At 48.5% G+C, this 27496-nt stretch overlaps 1 protein-coding gene across 8 annotated transcripts in view; it reads left to right on the forward strand.

The window, feature by feature from the left end:
• Positions 1-27496, forward strand: part of dmd (dystrophin) — a 2562635-nt gene that overhangs the window by 1085053 nt on the left and 1450086 nt on the right. For all 8 annotated transcript variants that reach the window (XM_086007360.1, XM_086007362.1, XM_086007361.1 and 5 more), the window contains one exon: positions 16733-16894. In XM_086007360.1, the coding sequence (XP_085863486.1) occupies positions 16733-16894 (162 nt within the window). The remainder of the gene's footprint in view (positions 1-16732; positions 16895-27496) is intronic.

Genomic DNA, 27496 nt, shown 5'->3' on the forward strand with positions numbered 1-27496 from the left:
TTGACATTTGAAGCTGTCAACTCATCAGCTGAAAGAATGGCAAGTCACCTCCCGCTTCAGCTTCACTGACGAGGTCCAGGCACAGCAGGAAACCATTGGCCGACCTGTCAAAATCAAAAAGCTGGGAAAAAAAGCATTGATCAGTGGCTGTAAACAAGCCAGCAATGATTTCAGTTGCCTCCCCTGCCGCTGCGTGTCACGTCTTCTCAGTGCTGGCAGACCCGACATCAGGAAAGGCGCGTGGCAGCGAGTTGACAACAGGGTCCCGACCCGCTGTCAAAATTTTTTTTCCCACCCAACCTGCCACCGATCAAGCCTGTTGACCCCCCGCAAAATTCTGCTCATAGTAACAGTTTTAGACAAGGGGAGACATTGGCCTAAAAATTCGGTTGATTTGCACCTCCCGTTAGCGGCCTAAAGTGGCGCAAAGCAACTAGCGCCTGGGTGCGGCGCTGCCACACCTCCTGCGAAATTCAGCAGGAGGTTAGTGGTGGAATTCAAATTCCTGGGACATTGGAAGCAGTTCTGGGGGAGGTGGGACCAGTACAAACTGGACGGTTTGCACCTGGGTGGGACCGGAACCGATGTCCTAGGGGGAGTGTTTGCTAGTGCTGTTGGGGAGGGTTTAAACTAAAATGGCAGGGGGTTGGGAACCTGTGCAAGGAGACAGAGGAAAGGGAAGCAAGGATACAAACAAAAGACAGGAAGGAGAAAAGCAAGGGTGTAAATCAAAGAGGGCCACAGTAAATAATAATTCTAAAAGGACTAACAGTGTTAAAAAGTCAAGCCTGAAGTCTTTGGGCTAAAAATTGAGTAGCGCCCCAATTCAGGCGCTAACTTCGCCGGGGTGCTAAAAGTAGCGCCCTGGAAAAATTAGCACCCCCGCGCCGGAAATTGAGTGGTTGCGCCCCAAGAGGGAAGCGGGGCGCTACTGGAAGCGCCCCACCTCCCTCTTGGGGCGCTGTGAGTGAATATCATGGCGCTACGTGCCGCAGCACCACACGCTGCGGCACATCGCGCCACGGTATTGCAGGCCTTCCTCCCCTTCTTAAAGGGGAGGGGCCTTGTGCAGCGCGACTTGGGGCCCAGCTGGGCCCCTGGGGATCGGGAGTGCAGGCGAAAGAGTCCGGCACCCAAGAGAAGTGCCGGGCTCTTGGAGCGCAGCCGGCACTCCGTCGGGGGTGGTTCAGGAGGCCAGGGACGGGAGCGCAGGCAGGTGCTGGCAGGTGGCCAGCAACAAAAATGGCCGCTCCGCACCTCGGCTTTAAATTGCACCTCCCCGGCCGCAGATACGACCCCCTGACGCCATCGGACATAGCGTCCGGCGGTAAATCAGGGGGCGCTCCCGAAGATTGTGAGCGGGGCGCTGTGCACACCAATGACGTCATCGCCAGCGGTGCAGTGCCACAGGGCGCTACCGGTTAGCGCCACCACTAACCTCCTGCTGAATTTTGCGGGAGGCATGGGCAGTGCCACGCCCGGGCGCCAGTTGGTTTGCACCCCACTTAGCGCCCTCTTAAGGTGCTAACAGGAGGCGCTACCAGCTGAATTTTTCCCTCTTTGTGTCTTCATGCGAGGAGCATTCGTAATAAGGTGGATGAATTCGCTGCGCAAATAGATGTAAACGGATATGATATAATTGGGAATACAGAGCCATGGCTCCAGGATGACCAAGACTAGGAATTCAACATCCAGGGGTATTGAATATTCAGGAAGGACAGGAAAAAAGGAAAAGGAGGTGGGGTAGCATTGCTGGTTAAAGAGGAGATTAACACAATAGTAAGGAAGGATATTAGCTCTGATGATGTGGAATCTGTATGGGCAGAGCTGAGAAATACCAAGGGGCAGAAAACGTTAGTGGGAGTTGTATACAGACCCCCAAACAGTAATGCTGAGGTTGGGGATGGCATTAAACAGGAAATTAGAGACGCGTGCAATAAGGGTACAGCAGTTATCATGGGTGACTTTAATCTACATATAGATTCGGCTAACCAAATTAGTAACAATACTGTGGAGGAGGAATTCCTAGAGTGTATACGGGATGGTTTCTTGGACCAGTATGTCGAGGAACCAACTAGCGATCAGGCCATCTTAGACTGGGTATTATGTAATGAGAATGGATTAATAGCAATCTTGTTGTGCGAGGCCTCTTGGGGAGGAGCGATCATAATATGATAGAATTCTTCATTAAAATGGAGAATGAAGTAGTTGACTCAGACTAGGGTCCTGAATTTAAATAAAGGAAACTACGATGGTATGAGGCACGAGTTGGCTAGGATGGATTGGGGAACGTTATTTAAAGGGTTGATGGTGGATTGGCAATGGCAAACATTTAAAGATCACATGGATGAACTACAGAATTTGTTCATCCCAGTTTGGCAATAAAATAAAACAAAAAAGATGACTCAGCTGTGGCTAACAAGGGAAATTAGGGACAGCATAAGATCCAAGGAGAGGACATATAATTTGGCCAGAAAAAGCAGTAAACCTGAGGATTGGGAGCAGTTTAGGATTCAGCAAAGGAGGACAAAGGGATTAATTAAGAGGGGGAAGATAGATTATGAGAGTAAGCTTGCAGGGAACATAAAAACTGACTGTAAAAGCTTCTATAGATATGTGAAGAGAAAAAAATTGGTGAAGTCAAGTGTCGGTCCCTTGCAGTCAGAATGAGGGGAATTTATAATGGGGAACAAAGAAATGGCTGACCAATTAAATACATACTTTGGTTCTGTCTTCACAAAGGAGGACACAAATAACCTCCCAGAGATGTCGGGGAACATCGGGTCTAACGAGAGAGAGGAATTGAATGAAATCAGTATTTGTAGGGAAATGGTGTTAGGGAAATTGACGGGATTGAAGGCAAATAAATCCCCAGGGCCTGATAATCTACATCCTAGGGTACATAAGGAACTGGCCGTAGAAATAGTAGATGCATTGCTGGTCATCTTCCAAAATTCTATAGACTCTGGAACAGTTCCCATGGATTGGAGGATAGCTAATGTAACCCCACTATTTAAAACGGGTGGTGGAGAAAAAACGGGGAATTATAGTAAGCCTGACATCAGTAGTGGGGAAAATGCTGGAGTCCATTATAAAAGATGTAATAGCAGAGCACTTGGAAAGCAGTGACAGGATCGGACAAAGTCAACATGGATTTACAAAAGGTAAATCATGCTTGACTAATCTACTGGAATTTTTTGAGAATGTAACTGGTAGAATAGATGAGGGAGAACCGGTGGATGTGGTGTATTTGGACTTTCAGAAGGCTTTTGATAAGGTCCCGCATAAGAGATTAGCGTGTAAAGTTAAAGCGCATGGGATTGGGGGTAAGGTACTGTCCTGGATAGAGAAATGGTTGGCAGACAGGAAGCAAAGAGTTGGAATAAATGGGTCTTTTTCCGAGTGGCAGGCAGTGACTAGTGGGGTACCGCAGGGATCGGTGCTAGGACCCCAGCTATTCACAATATATATAAGTGATCTAGACAAGGGAACTAGATGTAATATCTCCCAGTTTGCAGACGACACAAAGCTGGGTGGGCGTGTGTGCCGTGAGGAGGATACAGAGAAACTCCAGTATGATTTGAACAGGTTGGGTGATTATACTGCATTTGCCATGCATCTGCCCAATGTGGATAAATGCGAGGTTATCCACTTCGGTGGCAAAAACCTTGTGCACCAGTCGCTGAAGGTAAGCATGCAGGTGCAGCAAACGGTTAAGAAGGCAAATGGTATGTTGGCCTTCATAGCGAGAGGATTTGAGTACAGGAGCAAGGATGTCTTGCTGCAGTTGTACAGGGCCTTGGTGAGACCACACCTTGAGCATTGTGTGCAGTTTTGGTCGCCTTATCTGAGGAAGGATGTTCTTGCCATGGAGAGAGTGCAGCGAAGATTCACCAGACTGATACCTGGGATGGCAGGAATGATGTATGAGGAGTGATTGGGTCGATTAGGCTTATATTCACTGGAGTTTAGAAGAATGAGAAGGCATCTCATTGAAACTTATAAAATTCTAACAGGACAAGACAGACTAGATGTAGGAAGGATGTTCCCGATGGCAGGGGAGTCCAGAACCAGGGGTCACAGTCTAAGGATAAGGGGTAAGCCATTTAGGACTGAGATGAGGAGGAATTTCTTCACCCAGAGAGTAGTGAACCTGTGGAATTCTCTGCCACAGAGGGCAGTTGAGGCCAATTAATTTAACATATTCAAGAAGGAGTTGGATATATTTCTTGAGGCTAAAGGGATCAAGGGATATGCGGAGAAAGCAGGGACAGGGTACTGAATTTGGATGATCAGCCATGATCTCATTAAATGGCGGAGCTGGCTCGAGGGGCCGAATGGCCTATTCCTGCTCCTATCTTCTATGTTTCTATGTTGGCAGTAACTGTTAGCGCCCCGCGTCATCGCCGTGCGCAGCGCTCCGGCTGCGATCTTCGGTAGCGCCCCCTGACTTACCGACGGACGCTATGCCCGATGGGCTCGGGGGCCTACCTGCGGCCAGGGCAGTGCAAATTAAAGGGGAGGTGCTGGGTGGTGATTTTTTTTTTTTGCTGGCCACCTTGCAGCACCTGCACGCTCAGCCGTCCCCGGCCTCCTGATCAGCCCCCCCCCCCCGCCCCCCCGCGGAGTGCCAACTGCGCTCTGTGAGCCCGGCACTTCTCTTGAGTGCCGAGCTCTTTTGCCGGCACTCCAATCCCTGGTGACCCAGATCGGCCCCGGGTCGCGCTGCGCTATGCCCCTCCCCTTTAATAAGGGGAGGAAGGCCTGCAGTGTGTGCCGCAGAATGTGGCGCTGCGGCACATAGCGCTGCAATATTCACTCGCAGCGCCCCTAAGGGTTAGCTAAAAGTTAGCACCCCAAAGTGTGTGCGACCCAATTTTAACCCTATTGGGTCCATCTAGCCCACTGGTTCACAGTATTTCCTTTGGTGCATTTCCAATAATCCTGTACAAGGTGCAATTGTTACGCCGATCTGTACATTTGGTCACCAGTAATTATTGATAGGGTTCAGGTCTTTCATTTGCTGAAGAATAGGTTAAGTCGGGACGGGTGTTGTTGTTGTCAGGACGGGCATTGAATGTGAACAGAATTTGTGCAATGTGCTTTACATGCAAGTAATTAGTTGGATTGTGAGATGTTGGGGGTACATTATTGTCTGTGTGTCACAGAGTTGTCCTGCCATCAAAGATTCTTTTCATTAGCTACTAAGCCTTTCAATGAACTAATCAATCTTCTTCATTAGACCTTTAGATAGACTCTTAAAAGGTGGGAGTGGAACTTTGGAAGATTTTTTTTCCAATCTGATGTGTAGCAATCCAGTGTAGTGAAGCGCCCCCGATAGTAAGTAACTCAATCGGAGTAAGCATGGATGAGACCAAGTTTCAGTGATAGTTGTGATGGATGAATCCAAAGTGAAATCCACTGAATGGGAGTCCAGTAATCTTATCACAAGCAGCCACAGTTAGTGCTTCCTCAGTTCTTTACAGAGCAAACCTACCATACAGTTTTTTTTGCCATTGTCCCTGATCTATTCTTAATTCCTAAGTCACCCTAGCAACAGTAACACTATATCCAGTTTAGTGATGGCTCTTGGGATGGATAGTAGGCTTTGATTTATATTTTTCTGGTGCTTGTTGAGAATTTTCAGGACAATTTTGTGTTATATTGATATTGGGCATAGCATTTTTCACTTGTTTCATCTTCAACAGCAGCCAATGTGGGTATGAAGCCTTCATCTCATCTATTTCAGCTAAATTTAAACCCAGGCTTCACAGATAAATGGAAATGCCTGAGTTACCTAGTTCCTAGAATTAAAAGCTTTCTAATTATGTTTTGTTGTTAACTAATTCCAGTATTTTTATCTAAGTTATGAATGACCTGTTTGATCGCAGTAGACAATTTGAATTTCAAGTTTGCTACGAAGCAATAAGACCATGCACCTTTCTCTGTTTTATTCTATCTTTCATGTAAATTGCTTTATAATGCTTGACTTTATCCCCATGGCCACTTGGATTAATGATGCATGCAGAAGAATTTGTGCAACAGGAGGGTGCTGATTCTGTAGAGTGATCTGACTACTCATTTACAGCAGCCTATATAAATGAACACTGACTTGCGTAGTCCCCTCATTTAGGACTATTATGCCGATTTTTGTAACCCTTTGTTTGTCTTTATAAGTTCTGCAGTTGTTCCAGTTTAAGCTTTAGTATTTTTTTAGATTACTTCTTCAAAGGAAAATCAAACTTCACCATGGAACATCTGCCCGTTTTATTGCATTTGACATTTTTTGGCATTTGAATGATGAATGACATAAGATATTCATTTTGTTTCCCCTTTTAGAATTTATATCTTTCAATGCATCTTTCAATTTGAGGTGAAATGCGTTCTGTGGGATGGAATATTTTTCCATTTTTACCACTTAAGATCAGCGTCATGAACTCCCAAGCTGGGTGTAGCATGGTTCCACTGTAAACTGAAGCTCTCGTTCTACTCTGCTGCAATATTAGGGGTAATTTTCAACTTTGGCAGGGCGGAAAACGAGCGATAGCGAATCGGCCGCTCATTATACAACCCACCCTTTAAAGTAATTGGAAAAGAAAATCCAGGCAGGGCATATAACGGGCACCCCCATCAAAGTTGAAAATGACTCATAGAAACATAGAAGATAGGAGTAGGCCATTCGGCCCCTCGAGCCTGCTCTGCCATTTAATGAGATCATGGCTGATCATCCAAATTCAGTACCCTGTCCCTGCTTTCTCCCCATATCCCTTGATCCCTTTAGCCTTAAGAAATATATCTAACTCCTTCTTGAATATATTTAATGAATTGGCCTCAGCTGCCTTCTGTGGTAGAGAATTCCACAGGTTCACCACTCTCTGGGTGAAGAAATTCCTCCTTATCTCTGTCATCTCCTCATCTCCCAATGTGTTTTCATCCCAATCCCAGAGGATCAGCCACCCGAAGCAGGAACACATAGTGGAAGGGAAAGGAACAGTCTGTATCTCAGGACCATTTCCTGTTTTCCTTTTGACCACCCCTTTTGAGAGACCAAAGCCCTTTTTAATATGGGTACTATGAGCTACAGAAAGGATGTGCTAATCTGAAACTTACACACATAAGCAATTATTTGAAGGTACCAAGCACAGAAGCTTGTACAGCATATTGCAATCGCAGGAGTGCCCGAGAGGAGAACAGACAAAGTCTGTCCTACAACCTATAAATCAACTGATTACGCCCTCCTGGACTTTTTGTAATCACATTTCCCTGTGAGCAAAATCAAATTATCTTAGCAATTTGTATATCAGTACACAATCTGCTCTTCCACATTTAGCAAATATTTAGAATACTGTAATAAAATCTGTTTGTCTTGGTCCTGTATTCGTTTTGCACTCATGTATATTACCCTCCCCCACTGTGTATAGTTTCACTTCCTCTTTCCCGACTAACCTGGGAGGTTCCAGGTCTTGGCTCCGCCCCTGACTTCTCTTACATAAAGATCCCAGGATCTGTATGACTCATTCCTGTGAACCAGTCGGCGTGTTGAGATGTTAGCTCTGATCTTAGTGATTAAAAGCCAACGGCCTAGAAATTCAGTCGCGTTTGCGCCCACTTATTGGCTATAGAGTGGTTTGCGCCGGAAGTTTTTTAGCGCCCGAAATTCAGTTGGTCCCTAACATCGGCGTTAGCCGGTAGCACTGCGCCGGCACCGATGACGCCATCGGTGTGCGCAGCACCCCGGTTCCAATGCTATTCTGTGCCGATGGCCAAATTCAGTTGCGGCCGCCTCACCCGTAGCGGCCGCAAACAGCTTTAGAAAAACGGTGCCTTGCAGCTCCGAGAGGCCGGCGCATAAAGGTGGAGGGGCGGCCGGCGGCCGCCTGGCCGCACCTCCCTCCCCGGACTCCTGCACCACCCCCCCGCGGCATTGGTGTCTGACTCCCGCGAGCCCGGCACTTCTCCGTGGTGCCGGGCTCATTTGCCGGGGGAATCCAGCGGCGATCTCACGGCTGCAGGCAGCTCCTCCTTAAGAGAAGGAGGAGGCCTGCAGTACCCCAGCCTGCCGCACCGCATCGGGTGCCGCAGCGGCAGCTGGACGCCTGAAACTGACTTTCATCGCCCCAAACGAGGCGGCCAAACCCTGCAATAGCGCCCGCCTCCGTCTTGGGGTGGCGCAACTGAATTTCAGGCGGGCGCTACGGGAATCCGGGCGAGCGCAAAATTTCGGGCACTAAAGACCTGGCGCGGCGATACCGAATTTTTAGCCCAACTTGTTTAAGTCTATAACTTCTAGTTTTGTGGTTATTGAAGGCCCATCAATTTTAATCACTAAAGAATACTAGGATGGATCGACTCCTAAAACCAGAGCGTCTGGACTTGGATCCACATTCTGCTGAAGCATCAAATCAATTTGGACACTGGCTCAAATGCTTCGAACTCTTCGCGGGGGCCTCATCCGCTAGCGAGGTAGATAAACTGAGTCTACTGACTACTCGCGTAAGTCATCGGATTTATTCGTTCATCCGGGACGCCACCTCTTACACGGAGGCCATCACTACCCTGAAGGCCCAATACCAGAGGCCGGTAAATGAAGTGTATGCCAGACATCTGCTGGCTACACGCAGGCAGCGACCAGAGGAATCAATGGACAATTTCTTACAGGGCCTAAAGGACCTGGTCCAGGACTGTAACTGCAAGGCCGTAACGGCCAACGCGTACTCTGACGAATTGGTCCGCGATTCCTTCATCACGGGCCTCAAATCGAATGATATCCGGCAGAGACTGCTGGAGAAGGAGGTCCTGGACTTAAAAAAGGCAGTGGCCACTGCGCGATCGCTGGACGTGGCCCAGAGAAACTCTGACTCTTATTCTTCCGGCCATGCGGCCCTCACCGCCTCGTGCGCGCCGAGGGGGCTGCCATCTTGGAATCAGCCATCTTCCCCATCCAGGTCTCAGACCAGCTCTACGCCGCCGGAGTCCCCACACAGAAGTTCACCCAGGAGTCCTACTACAGCGGCAATGTCTCGAGGCCCGAAATGCTACTTCTGCGGCCAGGCCAAGCACCCCAGACAACGATGCCCAGCGAAGGACGCTGCATGCTTCAAATGTAAGAAAAAGGGGAATTTTAGCAAAGTCTGCAGGGGGAATCCGATTTCCAACTCCGTCACCGCCTCGTGCGTGCTGTGCGGGCCGCCATCTTGGGATCTGCCATCTTTTCCCAACTCAACGGCCGCCCAGGGCCCAACAGTGGCTTCGATCACGGTGGATCAATCCAGGCCACACCCGTTGACAAAATCCATGATGGACATACAGGTAAACGGGAATTTAACGAAATGTTTAATTGACTGTGGGAGTACCGAGAGTTTTATCCACCCTAGCCTGGTACGGCGGCACTCATTAACGGTAACCCCTACACGGAGCAGAATTGCTATGGCTGCTAAGCCGCACGCTTCGGACATTTTGGGCTACTGTGTGGTAACACTGACTGTAAAAGGCACGGACTACAAGGATTTTAAACTCCTCGTGATGCCAGAACTCTGTGTTAATGTAATCTTGGGCCTGGACTTCCAGTGCCACCACGAAAGTGTCACACTAGCATATGGCGGGTCCCAGCCGCCACTCACAGTCTGTGGCCTATCAACCTTAAAAATCAGCCCGCCCTCTTTATTCGCTAATCTCGCTCCGAACTGTAGGCCCATAGCGACCAAAAGTAGACGGTACAGTCTGGAAGACAGACACTTTATCAAGGCGGAAGTGGACAGACTCCTGCGGGAAGGCATTATTGAATGCAGTACCAGCCCGTGGCGTGCCCAAGTAGTCATAGTTAAAAATAGCGAAAAGAAACGGATGGTAATTGACTACAGCCAGACTGTTAATATTTATACCCAGCTGGACGCCTACCCTTTACCCCGCATATCAGAAATGGTCAACCAGATTGCGCAATACCGAGTCTTCTCGACTATCGACCTCAAATCTGCATATCACCAGCTCCCCATTAGAACGGAGGACCGCCCATACACCGCCTTCGAGGTGAACGGGCGCCTCTACCATTTTCTCAGAGTGCCCTTCGGGGTAACAAATGGGGTCTCGGTCTTCCAACGTGAGATGGACCGCATGGTTAACGAGAATAAACTACAAGCTACCTACCCCTATCTGGACAATGTCACTATCTGCGGGCACAACCAGCAAGACCACGATCTAAATCTTGCGAGATTTTTAAAAACTGCCCTAAAGCTGAATCTAACCTACAACGAAGACAAATGTGTCTTCAACACAACCCGTCTCTGTATCCTCGGCTGTGTGGTGGAAGATGGGGTAATTGGACCGGACCCTGACCGATTACGCCCCCTAAAGGAACTGCCCCTGCCACACAATCCCAAAGCTTTAAAAAGGTGCCTGGGATTTTTTTCGTATTATGCCCAATGGGTGCCCAATTACTCTGATAAGGCCCGACCCCTCATTAAATCGACGTCCTTCCCACTATCAGCTGAAGCTCGGGAGGCTTTCACCAGTATTAAACAGGACATTGAAAGGGCTGCAGTGTGTGCAGTGGACGAATGCATTCCCTTTCAAGTCGAAAGCGATGCGTCAGACTTTGCCTTAGCTGCGACCCTCAATCAGGCTGGGAGACCTGTGGCCTTCTTCTCCCGAACCCTTCAGGGACCTGAAATCAGGCACTCTTCTGTCGAGAAGGAGGCACAGGCTATAGTGGAGGCAGTGTGGCACTGGAGACACTACCTAGCCGGCAAACGTTTCACCCTGCTCACCGACCAGCGGTCGGTGGCTTTCATGTTTAATAACAAACAAAGGGGGAAAATCAAGAATGACAAAATACTCAGGTGGAGGACCGAACTATCCACATTCGACTATGATATTATGTACAGGCCGGGAGCCCTTAATGAACCCCCAGACGCCCTATCGCGGGGAATGTGTGCCAGCATTCATACGGACAAATTACAGGGTCTCCACAATGACCTCTGTCACCCAGGGGTCACCCGACTATACCATTTTATAAAGTCCCGCAATCTGCCCTACTCCATCGAGGAGGTCAGGGCAATGACCAGAGCCTGCCGCATCTGTGCGGAATGCAAGCCTCGTTTCTACAGGCCTGACCGTGCACACCTTATCAAAGCCACATGGCCGTTCGAGCGCCTAAGTCTGGACTTCAAGGGACCCCTTCCCTCTGCCGACCGTAACGTATACTTCCTCAATATCATTGATGAATATTCCCGCTTCCCCTTCGCCATTCCCTGCCCAGACATGACCAGTGCCACGGTCATCAAGTATCTCTGTAATCTATTCTGCATGTTTGGCATGCCGAACTACATACACAGCGATAGGGGGACGTCATTCATGAGTGACGAGCTGCGCCAGTTCTTGCTCTCGAAGGGGATAGCCACTAGCAGAACCACTAGCTACAACCCCCGGGGTAATGGGCAAGTGGAAAGGGAGAATGCTACTGTTTGGAAGGCTGTCACGTTAGCCTTAAAGTCAAAAGGCCTTCCGACCTCCTGCTGGCAGGACGTCCTCCCAGACGTGCTCCACTCCATAAGGTCTCTGTTATGTACTGCCACTAACACTACCCCTCACGAAAAGATGTTCGTTTTCCCCCGGAAATCCACCTCGGGCATATCTCTACCCGCGTGGCTGACGTCTCCGGGGACAGTACTATTGCGGAAGCACGTGAGAGGCCATAAAACGGACCCCCTTGTGGAAAAGGTACAGCTCCTCCATGCAAACCCTCAGTATTCCTATATTGAATACTCTGACGGGCGAGAGGACACTGTTTCCATAAAAGACCTCGCTCCCTCGGGGAGCGGAGAGAACGATGGGAGACTACCCGATGAAGACCTACACTACAAAGAGACAGGACGCCCAGAGTTATCAATACCCAACTTTAACCTGGAGGACACTGCAGATAACCTGGAAGACACTGCGGAGGCCCGGACAGCGGAGGAACCAGAATCCACTCCCCTAGAGGCACCCCAACCGGCTTTGCGCCGATCACTGAGAACTGCAAAACCTCCTGACAGACTCACTTATACCAACTTTTAAGAAACATCACCCCGATGGACTAAATCTATAGAAGGGGTGAATGTAATGAAATCTGTTTGTCTTGGTCCTGTATTCGTTTTGCACTCATGTATATTACCCTCCCCCACTGTGTATAGTTTCACTTCCTCTTTCCCGACTAACCTGGGAGGTTCCAGGTCTTGGCTCTTGGCTCCGCCCCTGACTTCTCTTACATATAGATCCCAGGATCTGTATGACTCATTCCTGTGAACCAGTCGGCGTGTTGAGATGTTAGCTCTGATCTTAGTGATTAAAAGCCAACTTGTTTAAGTCTATAACTTCTAGTTTTGTGGTTATTGAAGGCCCATCAAATACTGTGTAAGTTTTAATATTATTAAAATGTTTTATTAGTTATAATTCTGCCAACCTATTTTTTCACATTCTCTTATTGTGCTGACAAACTTAAAATTTGGTTAGCAGAAAGCAAAAAATACTCTCTTTTTCTGCCAATCATGAACAGTTTTGTTGCAGTTTAATTTAATTGGAATGAAAATTGCTAAGTCACAAAAACATGACTTAATTTTTACCACAACACGTAGCAACACAAGTTATTAGCCCCAAGATGAATCTTAAATAGGAATTATATTCTAGTAAATGACCCAATATCCTTCAACACTGGAAGGGGAGATATCTGCACATTTACTATTGTCTTTCATACTATTGTCTCTTTTTACCACTTTTAATTATTGGTTAGAGGCAGTCTGGGAGCAGAAATGCAGTATAGAATCACCCTTTCTGTGATGTGTTGAAGTTCCACTCCATGACAGCATGATTGGCGAATCCCGCTCGTGATGTTACTGGAGCAGAACATTGTGTCATGCAAGGGGAAGTTGAAGTTCTGTATAAGACGTCTACCCCCAGTCTGCCTCTAATCGGAGGTTTTAAAGCACAAGATAGCAAAGAGAGAGGTGAGTATATAGATATCACCCTCTGTAATGTTTTGATTATGAGGCAGTTGATTCAGTAGAACATAGTTTCCCATTTAAGGTCTTTGCTAATCCTTATGTTGGACTATTTTTTGAAAAATTACAGGTTATATTTCCCTTCCCCTCAAGTTAGTTATTTTTTTACAGTTGAAACTGAAAGTTCACTGAAAGAATGTTACTATACTTGCAGAGGAAAATATGTTCCTGTGTCTCAAGAAAGATAACCACCAGTCGTCTTTTTTTAAACTGTGAATATTTTCAATATCATGTTAGGGTAGATTTTCATCTTCACCGCTGGGTGTTAATCTGGTGGAGCAGATCGCCCACCCTTTATAGAACCCATCTGATTTTCATTGCATTAACTTCAATGAAGCGAGTTCTATAAAGGGCAGACAATCCACTCTGCCAGATTACCATTCAGCAGTGAAGATGAAAATCTACCCCATTATCTTTGTGCTGTCTACTTGATGCTTTAATTAAATAAGCCAGCAGTTAAATTAAAGATACATTAGGACCTTTCCCTTCAATCCACAGTAGATTTGACATTATACAAAAAAGTTAAATATTCAGTAGATCATCTTGTCAGTTATCGTGATGCTACATGTTTAGAATCAAAGCAGAGTGAGTAAACTGAGCGCAGCGAAATAAAAAACGGTGGAACTAAGTCATAGAATTCACTAGCATTCCTGTGGAAGTTGAAAAGCTAGGGAATTAATGTGTGAGAAATTGTTTAGTGCACAAGAACTGGTAATCCTGTAGCACACAAAATCAATTTTGCTTGAATATACTGAGCATCTTCATCCCTTCAGCTCTTTTGACGGAATATCGGATTGACAAAACCAGAATTCCCATTCTTTTTTCTGGTAAAAATTTAAAAAAAGAAGCAAAACAAAATATGTTAACTTGTTTTGTTTCTTCAGTGATACTGGAACTTCATTGGTTGTAGTGAAATTATGGAATGGGTAGCAAATTGTCTAATAAATCTCAGATCTATATATTCTATAATGCAGGTCTGCTTTTCTGTGTGTGTGTGCTGAATGTAACCTTATTCTGTGAGCAATTGTGAAACTCACCTGGTCGACTTAATTAAGTCAAGGCAGGAGGCCTTAGATCAGCATCTTACTGGAATTACTTTCTGGATTTTTAAGGAAAGTGTACCTGTGCTGCCTAACAATTATTAGCATTTGAGAGACATTGAACATAAGAACATAAGACATAGGAGCAGGAGTAGTTCATTTGGCTCCTCGAGCCTGCTCAGCCATTCAATAAAATCATGGCTGATCTGATCTTGGCCTCAACTCCACTTCCCTGCCCGCTTCCCATAACCCTTGACTCTCTTATCGTTCAATAATCTGTCTATCTCCACCTTAAATATATTCAATGACCCAGCCTCCACAGCTCTCTGGGGAAGAGAATTCCAAAGATTCACGACCCTCTGAGAGAAAATAAATTCCTCCTCATTTCCAATTTAAAAGGGTTTCCCTTAGTCTGAAATTATGCCCCCTAGTTCTAGATTCCCCCACGGTGCTAAGTTTCCTCATTTGAATACCTCTTGTGTGCTAGTTTTCAGGGCATTAGTACTGAGGGAAAGAGGTGGAGACCCTGGTTTCCATCTTGTTTGCACACGACACACATTTCCACTGGGGTGGGCAGAAGAATCTCCATGTCTGGATCAAAGCTGTGATAAGGCCTGGTACCGAGTGGTTCTGGCAGAACCCAAACTGAGCATCAGCGAGTAAGTTATTGGCGAGCAAGGCTACCTACGACTGAGTATGGCACCAGGAGCCCAAGCAAAATGGGGTCAAAGGGAAACTCCAACCTCCCCACCCCCAACCCCCAGTGGCTAGAGTCATACCTAACCCAAAGGACAATGGTTATTGTTGGAGGCTTATCATCCAGCCCAGGACATCTCTGTAGGAGTTTCTCACAGAAGTGTCCTCAGCCATTCATTTTGTCAATGACCGTCCCTCCATCGTGAAGATTAGGAATGTTCGTTGATGATTACACAATGATTGACAACATTCAGGCTTGGGCTGACAAGTGACAGGGAGCAGTTACACCATGTAACTGCTATGTAATGACAATCTTGAACAAATGGAAGCCCAGCCATCTCTTCCTGATCTTCAATGGCAACATCACTGCTAATTCTCTGACTATCAATATCTTGAGGAATCACCACTGACCAGATGCTGAACTGGACCAACTATATCAACATAATGGCTACAGGAGTGGGGCAGAGGCTGGGTACTGTGATGAGTAGCTCAATACCTCTCCACCATCTACGAGGTTCAAATCAGAAATTTGATAGCATGCTCAAAGTTTGATGCCTCTTCGACAAAACAATTTCCTTGATAGCACTCTGTCCATGAACTCCATGTCCACCTCCTCCATTAACAACACATTGTAGCTGCTGCATCTAGTGAATGCACTGCAGCTACTCTCTAAAGTTACTTTGACAGCGCTTCCCTTCCTTTTGACCTCTACCACTGAGAGCAGCAATATCATAGGAAAACCATCACCTCTAAGTCATTGGCTATCTTAGCTTAGCCATATACCGCCACTCCTTCAACGTTGCTGGGTCAAAATCCTGGGATTTTCGACCCAACACCAATGTGTGAGCACAAGGACTGCAGCAGTTTAAGGTGAATGCCCACCACCTTCTCTGGGCATCTAAGGATATAACCTTGCCAGTGTTGAGCATATGCTGAGAAGAATGTTTTTAAAAAAGTGTGAAAATTCCAACTTTCAAAGTAGGTTGTGGCAGGAAGCACAATGACACAACTAAGTGCAAAGCCTGACTAATCATTTTTCTGGATGGTTCTTCAGAAGCAGCCCAAGAACAGCGTCATACTGCTGCACAGACACGATGGGCCGAAGGGCCTCTTTCTGTGCTGTAAAACTCTATGACTCTATGACTGCAAAGCCTTATTGGCCATATCTGCTAACAAGGCACCAACCATATTTGCAAATATTGTTACACCTACCATGCAAAGCTTCGGGGAACTGTCTTCAGAGTCTGAGCCAGCAGTTGGATGCAGACCTGCATCATTTGCTGTAAGCTCGCCTGCTGCTAAAATGCAACTTAGGGCTGACACAGCCCCTGACAGCATTGGTCCGCTCTGGCCTTAAATCTGCACAGTGGTCTTCCTTTTCCTTCATATTTTGATGTCACTTCTTAATCTCTTCTTAGCACTGGGAAAAACTGCTAAGAAAGAAATTGCATGTATATAGTGCCTTTCACATCCTCAGGACATGCCAAAGTGCTTCACAGTCAATTAAGAACTTTTGAAATGCAGTCACTGTTGTAAAGGGTGAAATGCTGTTTGAATTTTTGTTCCCCCCTCCCCGCCATTGTGACACACCCTTTTAAATTTCACTCGTATGTTATTTTTCCCTCTTGCCATTAGTGTGCTTTTTACACTTGACCTGGATCTGTGATTAATGATGCAAATGATCTGACTGAGAACATTTGACTGTTGTTAGCTCATTACTATTCAAGTGGGGTTAGCACCCATTCTTCACTTTTTTCTTCACTTGTAAAATCATCCCGATTATTCCCTTTCTTTCCGATATGCACTTGGACATTGTGGAATGGAAATGAACAGAAAACAACTAAGAAGCTTTTCTTCCTTCAATAAGTTACTGCTTATTGTTATTCTCAAAAGATCTTGAAGTTCTGCTTATGCGAGAGATGAAGCAGAGAGTGTTAATGACTTGTTTTTCCCTGACCCTTCCAGGCTGTAAGAAGACAGAAAGTCCTTGAGCAGAGCATTCAATCAGCACAGGAGACAGACAAAACCCTTCGTTTAATCCAAGAATCTCTCGCATTGATTGACAAACAACTAACGTCATACATTGCTGACAGAATTGATGCAGCCCAGGTCCCTCAAGAAGCTCAGGTATGTCAGAAAGCTATTTACTTCAAGTTAATTTGCAAATCAGTAGAACAGCTATGTTTTTTTCAGAACTGAGAAAATGTCATTCTGTAGGAATTGCCAAATTCCTATCTAAGAACTGAGGTCGACTCAGGCGATCAAACAAACAAGTTTTAATGCAGAACTAATGAGTTTAAACAGTTTGTCGAGATCGATACAGGAGAACCACGAAAACAGGTCTTTGCTGGTCGAAGGCTCCACGAGGACCACCAGGGCGGTCCCGTGGATGACGTCATCACATTTCTCTCGCGCTTGGGTGGTCACGTGATTAGCGGCATGACATCATCGCATTTACCCGCGCTTTGCCGCAGTCTTAAAGGGACCGCGCCCCGTACTTGCAAACAGTATGTACAAACACAGAAATCACTAACAGACTGGTACAGGCTTAGGTTGGAGTAAAACATCGTTAAAGGGAATTATATAGAGTTGCTCAGAGTCCCTCAGTGGCTCTGCCACATGCGCCCCCCCAGAATTCTCTTTAACGGAAAAAGTCAAACGTTGAGGGGGTCTGACAAGCCTGTCAGAACGACTCCTGTACTCCCGAAGCAGAGGCTGCGGGACAGCTGGCGGTCGAGCGGGCGATTGCACTTGATCCGGTGTGACGACGATGGGTGGCTGACCACATCTTGGCGGCTGTGCTGTCTCGACGGGGCGGTCGAGGTCCAAGTGTGCCGGCTTTAAACGGTCGACTGAAATGTGGTCCGGTTTACCACCGACATCCACCTTGAAGGTTTTGTCTCCTGCCTCTAACACGCGGAAAGGACCAGTATACGGGGCCTTGAGCGGATCCCGATGCGCATCGTGGCGGATGAAAACGTATTCGGCCTTTTTTAGCTCTGTGGGCACGTGCGATCGCTGAAGCCCGTGGTGCGACGTGGAGACCGGCGCGAAACATCTGGCCGCCTCCTGGTGGCTGTTAAGCTGGCCTGATGCGGACCATGGCTCCGTCGGCGTTGGCAGGAAAGCCCCTGGGACTCGCAGCGGCTGACCATAAACCAACTCTGTAGAGGAAGAGTGAAGGTCTTCTTTGGGGGCCGTGCGAAGGCCCAACAGAACCCACGGTAGCTTGTCCGCCCATCCAGCGTCCTGGAGGCTGGCCCTCAGGGCGGCTTTCAGCGATCTGTGAAAACGTTCACAAAGGCCATTCGCCTGAGGGTGGTAGGCTGTAGTGCGGTGCAATTTGACGCCGAGTCCCTGAGCCACTGCATTCCAGAGTTCGGAGGAAAACTGCGGTCCTCGATCCGAAGAAATGTCAACGGGCACTCCAAAACGGGCGACCCAGGAAGAAATGAACGCCCTGGTCACGTCCGCCGAAGTAGTGGATGACAGGGGCACCGCTTCTGGCCGTCTGGTGGTGCGGTCTACCATGGTCAGAATGTGAGAAAAACCATGGGAAGGTGGAAGTGGTCCTACCAGGTCCACATTGACGTGGTCAAAACGCCGCTCCGGAACCGTGAAGGTGGCCAATGGGGCCTTGACGTGGCACTGTACCTTGGCCTTTTGGCAGACGACGCAGGTGTTGGCCCAGTCACGGACATCCTTATGCATGCCGTGCCAAACAAATTTAGCCGACATGAGCTTCTGAGAGGCCTTCATCCCTGGGTGCGACAACCCATGTATGGCATCGAAAACCTTGCGGTGCCAGGCGACCGGCATGACAGGGCGAGGGTCCCATACGGAGACGTCGCACAGCAGCGTGGTACCTGCCGAATGGAACTCGACGTCGGCTAACTGGAGACTGGTGATGTTGGCTCGGTAAGCCTGAACTTCTGGGTCTGAGACTTGGTCCGCTGCCACGAGGGCGTAGTCGATGCCCAGATGGACCGCATTGACAGTCGCACGGGAGAGGCAGTCGGACACCAGGTTGTCCTTACCGGCCACGTGCTGGATATCTGTAGTGAATTCGGATATGTAAGTCAGCTGACGCTGCTGTCGGGATGACCACGGTTCGGCGGTCTTGGCCATGGCAAAGGTGAGTGGCTTGTGGTCCACAAAAGCGGTGAAAGGACGTCCTTCCAGCAGGAACTGAAAATGGCGGATGGCCAGAAAAAGGGCCAGCAACTCCCGGTCGAAAGTGCTATAGGATCTTTCGTTCCATCTAAGCTGTCAGCTGAAGAACACCAAGGGCTGCCACGTCCCGTTCACCCACTGCTCCTGTACGGCGCCGATTGCGTAGTCTGACGCGTTGGTGGTGAGGGCGATGGTGGCTCCTGGTAATGGGTGTGTCAGCATGGTCGCGTTGGCTAAGGCGCTTTTGGTGTCGGCGAACGCTCGGTCCATATCATCCGACCAGTCTACCGGGTCCTTGCCAGTCCTGCCCTTGAGGGCCTCGTACAGGGGCTGCATGAGCAGTGCTGCCTTAGGCACGAAACGGTGGTAAAAGTTTACCATGCCTATGAATTCCTGCAAGGTCTTTATGTTCTGCGGGCGTGGAAAGGATGTCACCGCCTCTACCTTAGCTTGTAAAGGGACCGCCCCCTCTGCGGTGATGCGATGCCCCAGGAAATCGATTTGCTGCAGGCCAAACTGGCACTTAGCCGGGTTGATAATCAGGCCGTGTTGGCTGAGGCGTCGAAAAAGGGTGCGTAGGTGACAGAGATGTTCCTCTTTGGTGGAGCTGGCGATCAAAATGTCGTCCAGATAGATGAAGATGAAGTTGAGTTCCCGCAGCATGGAATCCATCAGGCGCTGGAAAGCCTAGGCGGCGTTCTTTAAGCCAAACGGCATGCGCAGAAATTCGAAGAGGCCGAATGGGGTGATGACCGCAGTCTTCTGGACGTCCTGCGGGTGCACTGGGACCTGGTGGTAGCGCCAGACGAGGTTGACTTTGGAGAAGAAGTTGCTTCCTGTCAAATGGGCAGAGAAATCCTGGATGTGGGGGATCGGGTACCGATCCGGAGTGGTGGCGTCGTTCAGGCGTCGATAGTCGCCGCATGGTCGCCATCCGCCGCCAGGCTTCGGAACGATATGAAGGGGTGATGACCAGGGACTATTCGACTGGCGAATAATCCCTAAACGTTCCATGGTGGCGAACTCCGCCTTTGCAACCGCCAGCTTGCCAGGATCCAGGCACCGAGCTCGCGCGTAGACCGGGGGACCGTTGGTGGCGATGTGGTGTTCCACACCATGTTTCGTGGCTGTGGAGGAGAATGTGGGTCTCGTCAGGTCGGGAAATTCTGCGAGCAGACGGGCGAACTCGTCAGGAGTCGGGAAAGCACAGGCGACCGCGCGTGACGTAGTGTTACTGCGGTAATGGGATGGAATTGAAGGTTGCCGCATTGATCAGCCGCCGGTTTTTCACATCGACCAGGAGGCTGTTGGCGCACAAGAAATCCACACCGAGAATGGGCTGAGAACCCTTGGCCGTAACAAACTCCCAGTGAAAACGTTGCCCCCCGAAGCAAACCTCCACACGCCGTCTGCCGAAAGTCCGAATCACTCCGCCATTGGCCGCTTCAAGGGCGAGGCTGTGCTTCCCTGCCTGAACATCGAGGGGTGACGCTGGCAATATGCTGCACTGCGCTCCGGTGTCGCACAGAAAACGACGGCCGGAGAGCGTGTCGGTAATGAAAAGCAGCTTGCCCGCGTTGCTGATCGCCATGGCGGCCGCAGGGCGGCCATTAGACCCGTTCCTCATTATTCGCAGCTGTTTTGTTTTTTGGGGAAAGCTGCAGGGAGGACGGCACCGTCTTGCCTTCGCGTCGAACTGCGCGTGGTAGAAACACAGCCCTGTTGACTGACGAGCTGTGGGGGAGGGGCGCCTCGTGGCGGCTTCGGCGGGGGAATGGGCGCCTCGTGGCGGTGCAGTACTGCTGCGTAACCGCAAATATTTTGTCCGCCTCTGCTGCGAGTGCCGCGCAGTCTTCTACCTCGGATCTGGCCAGGGCAGCATGCACCTGCTCCGGCAGCTGGCTGAGGAATAGTTCCCAGAAAAGGAAGCATTCTGGTTTGGAGCCCAGGAGTGTGAGCATTTGGCTCATCAATTCCGAAGGATTGGAGTCCCCCAGCCTGGGCATGGCGAGCAATCGACGTGCGCGCTCTGATTTAGTGAGCCTGAAGACTTGCAGCAACTGTGCCTTGATGGTGTCATACTTGCGCTCCGTTGGATGGTTCTGGAGGAGGCTGATGATCCGCGAGGCGGTGGAGCTTTCGAGTGCCGAGACCACGTAGAGGTATTTAGTTTGATCAGCAACGATGCCTCTCAGGGCAAACTGGGCTTCGACCTGGATGAACCACGAGGTCACCTGCTGCTCCCAGAACTGCGGTAGATTCAACGAAACGGCGTTGGCCTCCATGTAGTGTTCTTTTTGCGAAAAACGTTCGCAAAAGACGGGGTCACCAATGTAGGAATTGCCAAATTCCTATCTAAGAACTGAGGTCGACTGAGGCAATCAAACAAACAAGTTTTAATGCAGAACTAACGAGTTTAAACAGTTTGTCGAGATCGCCACAGGAGAACCACGAAAACAGGTCTTTGCTGGTCGGAGGCTCCACGAGGACTGCCAGGGTGGTCCCGTGGATGGCGTCACGAGGGCAGCACGGTGGCATAGTGGTTAGCACTGTTGCCTCGCAGCGCCAGGGACCCGGGTTCGAATCCGGCCTCGGGTGACTGTCTGTGTGGAGTTTGCACATTCTCCCCGTGTTTGCATGGGTTTCCTCCGGGTGCTCCGGTTTCCTCCCACAGTCCAAAGATGTGCAGGTTAGGTTGATTGGCTATGATAAATTGACCCTTAGTGTTAGGGGGATTAAATACGTGGGGTTACGGGGATAGGGTGGGATATGTGTTGGTGTAGGGGTTACGGGGATCGGGTGGGATATGTGTCGGTGCAGGCTCGATGGGCCGAAATGGCCTCTATCTGCACTGTGGGGTTTCTGTGATTTCTGTGATTTCTGTGATGTCATCACGTTTCTCCCACCCTTGGGTGGTCACGTGATTAGCGGCATGATGTCATCGCGTTTACCTGCGCTTTGCCGCAGTCTTAAAGGGACCGCGCCCCGTACATGCAAACTGTATGTGCAAACTGTATGTACAAACACAGAAATCACTAACAGACTGGTACAGGCTTAGGTTGGAGTAAAACATCGTTAAAGGGAATTATATACAGTTGCTCAAAGTCCCTCAGTGGCTCTGCCACAGTTCCTAATTAAAAGTAAGAGAGGAATTAAGCAGGCCAATTGTTTGATGGAATTCCTAAATTCAAGTAATTAAAGCACGACATTCTTTTTTGTGTTTGTTCATTCTTCCCATGCAAAGCACAGGACCAAAAAATTGGTGCTGTCACAGAAGCTGTACAAGCACATGGCCTCTCCTAGTTATGCTGCATATAAGACATCATTCTGTTATTACATTTCAATTATCTTTCTCATTGTTGGCAGCAGCTTATTCATGATTATCCAGTTTCCTTTCAAATCACTTAACTGTGCTGTAGTTCATGGTTCTTATTCTTTTCTCGTCAATTTATGTCTACCTGGAGGGTCTGCTTTCTCCACTTTCTTCGTTCTTCATATCATTGACCTCCACTCCTCTAATGCATCCACTCTGCTGTTGATGTGTCCACTGTACATTCATCAATTACCTTTGTACTGCATATGCCCAGGACACACCATTTGTTCCTCATGTAGTGCGATGCTTGAATCACTTTCATGGCAAACATATTCTCCGCTCAGCAGCTTTTAACCCTATAAACTTTAGATTTATGACCCCTATCTTCATATCCTCAAGTCCAAGAGCGTAGACTTGGACACGGTCGACCATACCATCTTGCTCCAATGCATTTCCTCCATTGTCCAGCTCAGTGGGACTGCTACTGCTTGATTCCACTCTTGCGTGTCTACTTGTAGCCGGAGCATCTCCAGTACAATACAATACAATACAATACAAATCGCTTTATTGGCATGATAAGGTACATCTTATGTTGCCAAAGCATCAAAATACATTTATGGTTGAACACATAAATGCGGTTCCATTCATACAGTGTATAAACAGGTATATCCCTGAGTTTATAAATATATTTTCGCCTTGTTTATATATACTCTTGTCTTAGTTTACTGGTTGTCCCTCTGTTCATGGCAAGCTGTAACATAGTGTGCCGCCAGTGTTACACAGCTTCTCTCCTCCCCCAGTAGGAATGGGAGTTTTTGGTTGTCAGTCAGATTTCTGAATTCAGGGCATATTTGTGAGAATTTTTGATAGAAATTCTCTCTGATGCCCTGATATTTTCCACAGGCTGTGAGGAAGTGCATCTCTGTCTCCACCACTCCCTGACTGCAGTGAGAGCATATCCTGTCTTCTCTTGGCAGCCTGGTCTGCCTGTGTCTGCCTTTTTCGATCGCTAGGCTATGTTCGCTAAGTCTGTACCTTGTCAAGGTTCTTCTCAGTTTGTTATCCTTTACCATGGTCAGGTAATCAGCTATGTTGTATTGTCTGTTTAGGGCCAAGTAGCAATTGAGTTTGCTTTGGGTTTTTGTTGTTTCTGCCCAATATGACAGATATTTTTCCTTTTGCTTAGCGACGATTGTGTTGGGTCGAATTCTTTGTGTTACCCTGTCACTGTCCTGGGGCTGGTTATTGTTAGTATTGTTATTAGTTACTTTATTGAGTCCCAGGACTAGTTGACTGAGGGTATTCTTCTTTATGGTCAGCTCTTGGCATTTCAGGGCGTCGTAGTGATAGCATTGGGGGTTGCTCATTTGTAGGTGATTCCAAAATTTGGTGGCTTCTCTTTCCAGCCTGGCATCATTACCTCTGGAGTCCCCCAAGGATCTATCCTTGGTGCCCTCCTCTTCCTCATCTACATTCTCCCCCTTGGCACAATCATTTGCAGACATGGGGTTAGCTTCCACATGTACGCTGGTGACACCGAGCTCTAACCCTCCAATTCCTCTCCACAGCCTTTGTGTCAGACTATTTGTCCGGCAACCAGTTTTGGCTAAGCTTCAATTTCCTCCAATTAAACATTGGAAAGACTCCAATGCTTCCTCCACAAACTCAGTTCCCTCGCCAACGATTCCATCACCTTCCCCAGCAACTGCCCCATGCTAAACCAAATTGTTCACAACCTCGGCATCCTGCTCTTCCCAAGCTGAGTTTCTGACTGCATATCCTCTCCCAACACAAAGACCACATTCCCCGCCCCCCTAGGTAACATGATCCGCCTCTGTTCCTACTTCAGCCCATCTGCCACTGAAATCCCCATTCATGACTTTGCCACCCCCAGACTCTTCTGGCTAGCCTCCCACCCTCCATAAAGTTTAGGTTGTCACACACTCTGCTGCCCCTATTCTATACCAAGCCATGCTCGTCCATCACTCTGATCCTCACTGAACTATGTTTTGCAATGGCTCAAATTTAAAAGTGTTATCCTTTTGTTAAAATCCCCCATTGCCTTGGCATTCCCTATTTTCGTAACTTGCTCCATCTATTCACCCCTCCGTCATACTCTCATTTCATCTGACTGCAGACTATTGTGCATACCCACTCCTCTTACCTCACCATTGGCAGTCACATTTTCAGCTGCCTATGTCCCATTCTCTGAAATTGCCTTCCCTCTCGCCAACCCCCTCTCCTTTCAGAAATTTCTTAAAACCTGCCTCCTTCATGTCTCCTTTGGCTAAACATCAGATTTCTTTACAACCCTCATGTATTTTGCTATTTCCACAGATTAAAAGGGACTAAATATATTTTTTTATTCACTTATGGCATCTGGGAGTCGCTGGCAAAGCCAGCATTTATTGCCCATCCCTAATTGCCCGTAAGAAGGTGGTGATGAGCCGCCTTCTTGAACCGCTGCAGTCCGTGTGTTGAAGGTACTCCCACAGTGCTGTTAGGGAGGGAGTTCCAGGATTTTGACCCAGCGACGATGAAGGATCGGCGATATACTTCTAAGCCAGGATGGTGTCTGACTTGAAGGGGGTGGTGTTCCCATGCGCATGCTGCCCTTGTCCTTCTGGGTGGAAGAGGTCGTGGGTTTGGGAGGTGCTGCCGAAGAAGCCTTGGTGAGTTGCTGTGGTGCATCTTGTAGATGGTACACACTGCAGCCACGGTACGCCGGTGGTGGAGGGAGTGAATGTTTTAGGTGGTGGATGGGGTGCCAATCAAGTGGGCTGCTTTGTCCTGGACAGTGTCAAGCTTCTTGAGTGTTGTTGGAGCTGCACTCATCCAGGCAAGTGGAGAGTATTCCATCACACTCCTTACTTGTGCCTTGTGGATGTTGGAAAGGCTTTGGGGAATCAGGAGGTGAGACACTCGTCGCAGAATACCTAGCCTCTGACCTGCTCTTGTTACCACAGTATTTATGTGGCTGGTCCAGTTAAGTTTCTGGTCAATGGTGACCCCCCAGAATGTTGATGGTGGGGGAATTAGACGATGGTAAAGTCATTGAATGTCAAGGGGAGGTGGTTAGACTCTCGTTTGTTGGAGATAGTCATTGCTTGGCACTTCTGTGGTGCAAATGTTACCTGCCACTTATGAGCCCAAGCCTGAACGTTGTCCAGATCTTGTTGCATACGGGCATGGACTGCTTCATTATCTGAGGACTTGTGAATAGCGCTGAACACTGTGCAGTCATCAGCGAACATCCCCATTTCTGACCTTATGTTGGAGGGAAGGTCATTGATGAAGCAGCTGAAGATGGTTGGGCCTAGGACACTGCCCTGAGGACCTCCTGCAGCGATGTCCTGGGGCTGTGATGATTGAACTTCAATCACCACAACCATCTTCCTTTATGCTAGGTATGACTCCAGCCAGTTTTCCCCGCAATACCCATTGACTTCAGTTTTACCAGGGCACCTTGATGCCACACTCGGTCAAATGCTGCCTTGATGTCAAGGGAAGTCACTCTCACCTCACCTCTGGAATTCAGCTCCTTTGTCCATGTTTGGACTAAGGCTGTAATGAAGTCGGGAACCGAGTGGTCTTGGTGGAACCCAAACTGGGCATCATTGAGCAAGTTATTGGTGAGTAAGTGCCGCTTGATAGCACTGTCGATGACACCTTCCATCACTTTGCTGATGAGGTGGTAATTGGCCGGATTGGATTTGTCCTGCTTTTTGTGGACAGGACATAACTGGGCAGTTTTCCACATTGTTGGATAGATGCCAGTGTTGTAGCTGTACTGGAACAGCTTGGCTAGAGGTGCGGCTGGTTCTGGAGCACAAGTCTTAAGCACGATAGCCGAGATGTTGTCGGGGCCCATAGCCTTTGCTGTATCCAGTGTGCTCAGCCGTTTCTTGATATCATGTGGAGTGAATCTAATTGGCTGAAGATTGGCATCTGTGATGGTGGGGACCTCGGGAGTAGGCCGATATGGATCATCCACTCGGCACTTCTGGCTGAAGATGGTTGCAAACGCTTCAGCCATGTCTTTTGCACTCAAGTGCTGAGCTCTACCATCATTGAGAATGGGGATATTCATGGAGCCTCCTCCTCCCGTTAGTTGTTTAATGGTCCACCATCATTCGCGATTGGATGTGGCAGGACTGCAGAGCTTTGATCTGACTGTTGATTGTGGGATCGCTTAGCTTTTTAGCATGCATGTAGTCCTGTGCTGCAGCTTCCCTGGGTTGGCACCTCATTTTTAGGTACATCTGGTGCTGCTCCCGGCATGCTCTTCTACACTCCTTATTGAACCAGGGTTGGTCCCCTGGCTTGGTGGTAATGGTAGAGTGAGGGATATGCCGGGCCATGAGGTTACAGATTGTGGTGGAATACAATTCTGCTGCTGCTGATGGCCCACATCGTGTCATGGATGCCCAGTTTTGAGCCGATAACACGGTGGTAGTGCCACACAACACGATGGAGGGTGTCCTCAGTGTGAAGGCAGGACTTCGTTTCCACAATGACTGTGTGGTGGTCACTGCTATCAATACTGGTGCATCTGCGACAGGTAGATTGGTGAGGACGGGGTCAAGTATGTTTTTCCCTCGTGTTGGTTCTCTCACCACCTGTCGCAGGCCCAGACTGGCAGTTATGTCCTACAGGACTCGGCCAGCTCAGTCAGTAGTGGTGCTACCGAGCCACTCTTGGTGATGGACATTGAAGTTCCCCACCCAGAGTACATTCTGTGCCCTTGCTACTCTCAGTGCTTCTTCCAAGTGGTGTTCAACATGGATTCATCAGCTGAGAGAGGGCGATAGATGGTAATCAGCAGGAGGTTTCCTTGCCCATGCTTGACCTGAAGCCATGAGACTTCATGGGGTCCGGAGTCAATGTTGAGGACTCCCAGGGCCACCCCTTCCCAACTGTATACCACTGTGCCGCCACCCCTGGTGGGTCTGTCCTGCCAGTGGGACAGGACATACCCAGGGATGGTGATGGAGGAGTTTGGCTGAAAGGTATGATTCTGTGAGTATGACTATGTCAGGCTGTTGCTTGACTAGTCTGTGGGACAGCTCTCCCAATTTTGGCACAAGTGCCCAGATGTTGGTGAGGAGGACTTTGACTGGGCTGGGTGTGCCATTGCCGTGTCCATAGCCTGTGCCGAGGTCGATGTCGGGTGGTCCGTCCGGTTTCATTCTTATTGGCCCAGAAATTCAGGTCCCAACGTGTGAGTACGCACGGGGTACACA

This window comes from Somniosus microcephalus, chromosome 14 (assembly GCF_052327205.1).
Source record: "Somniosus microcephalus isolate GS21.2 chromosome 14, FLI_Smic_1.0, whole genome shotgun sequence".
In the NCBI taxonomy this organism is placed as follows: domain Eukaryota; kingdom Metazoa; phylum Chordata; class Chondrichthyes; order Squaliformes; family Somniosidae; genus Somniosus; species Somniosus microcephalus.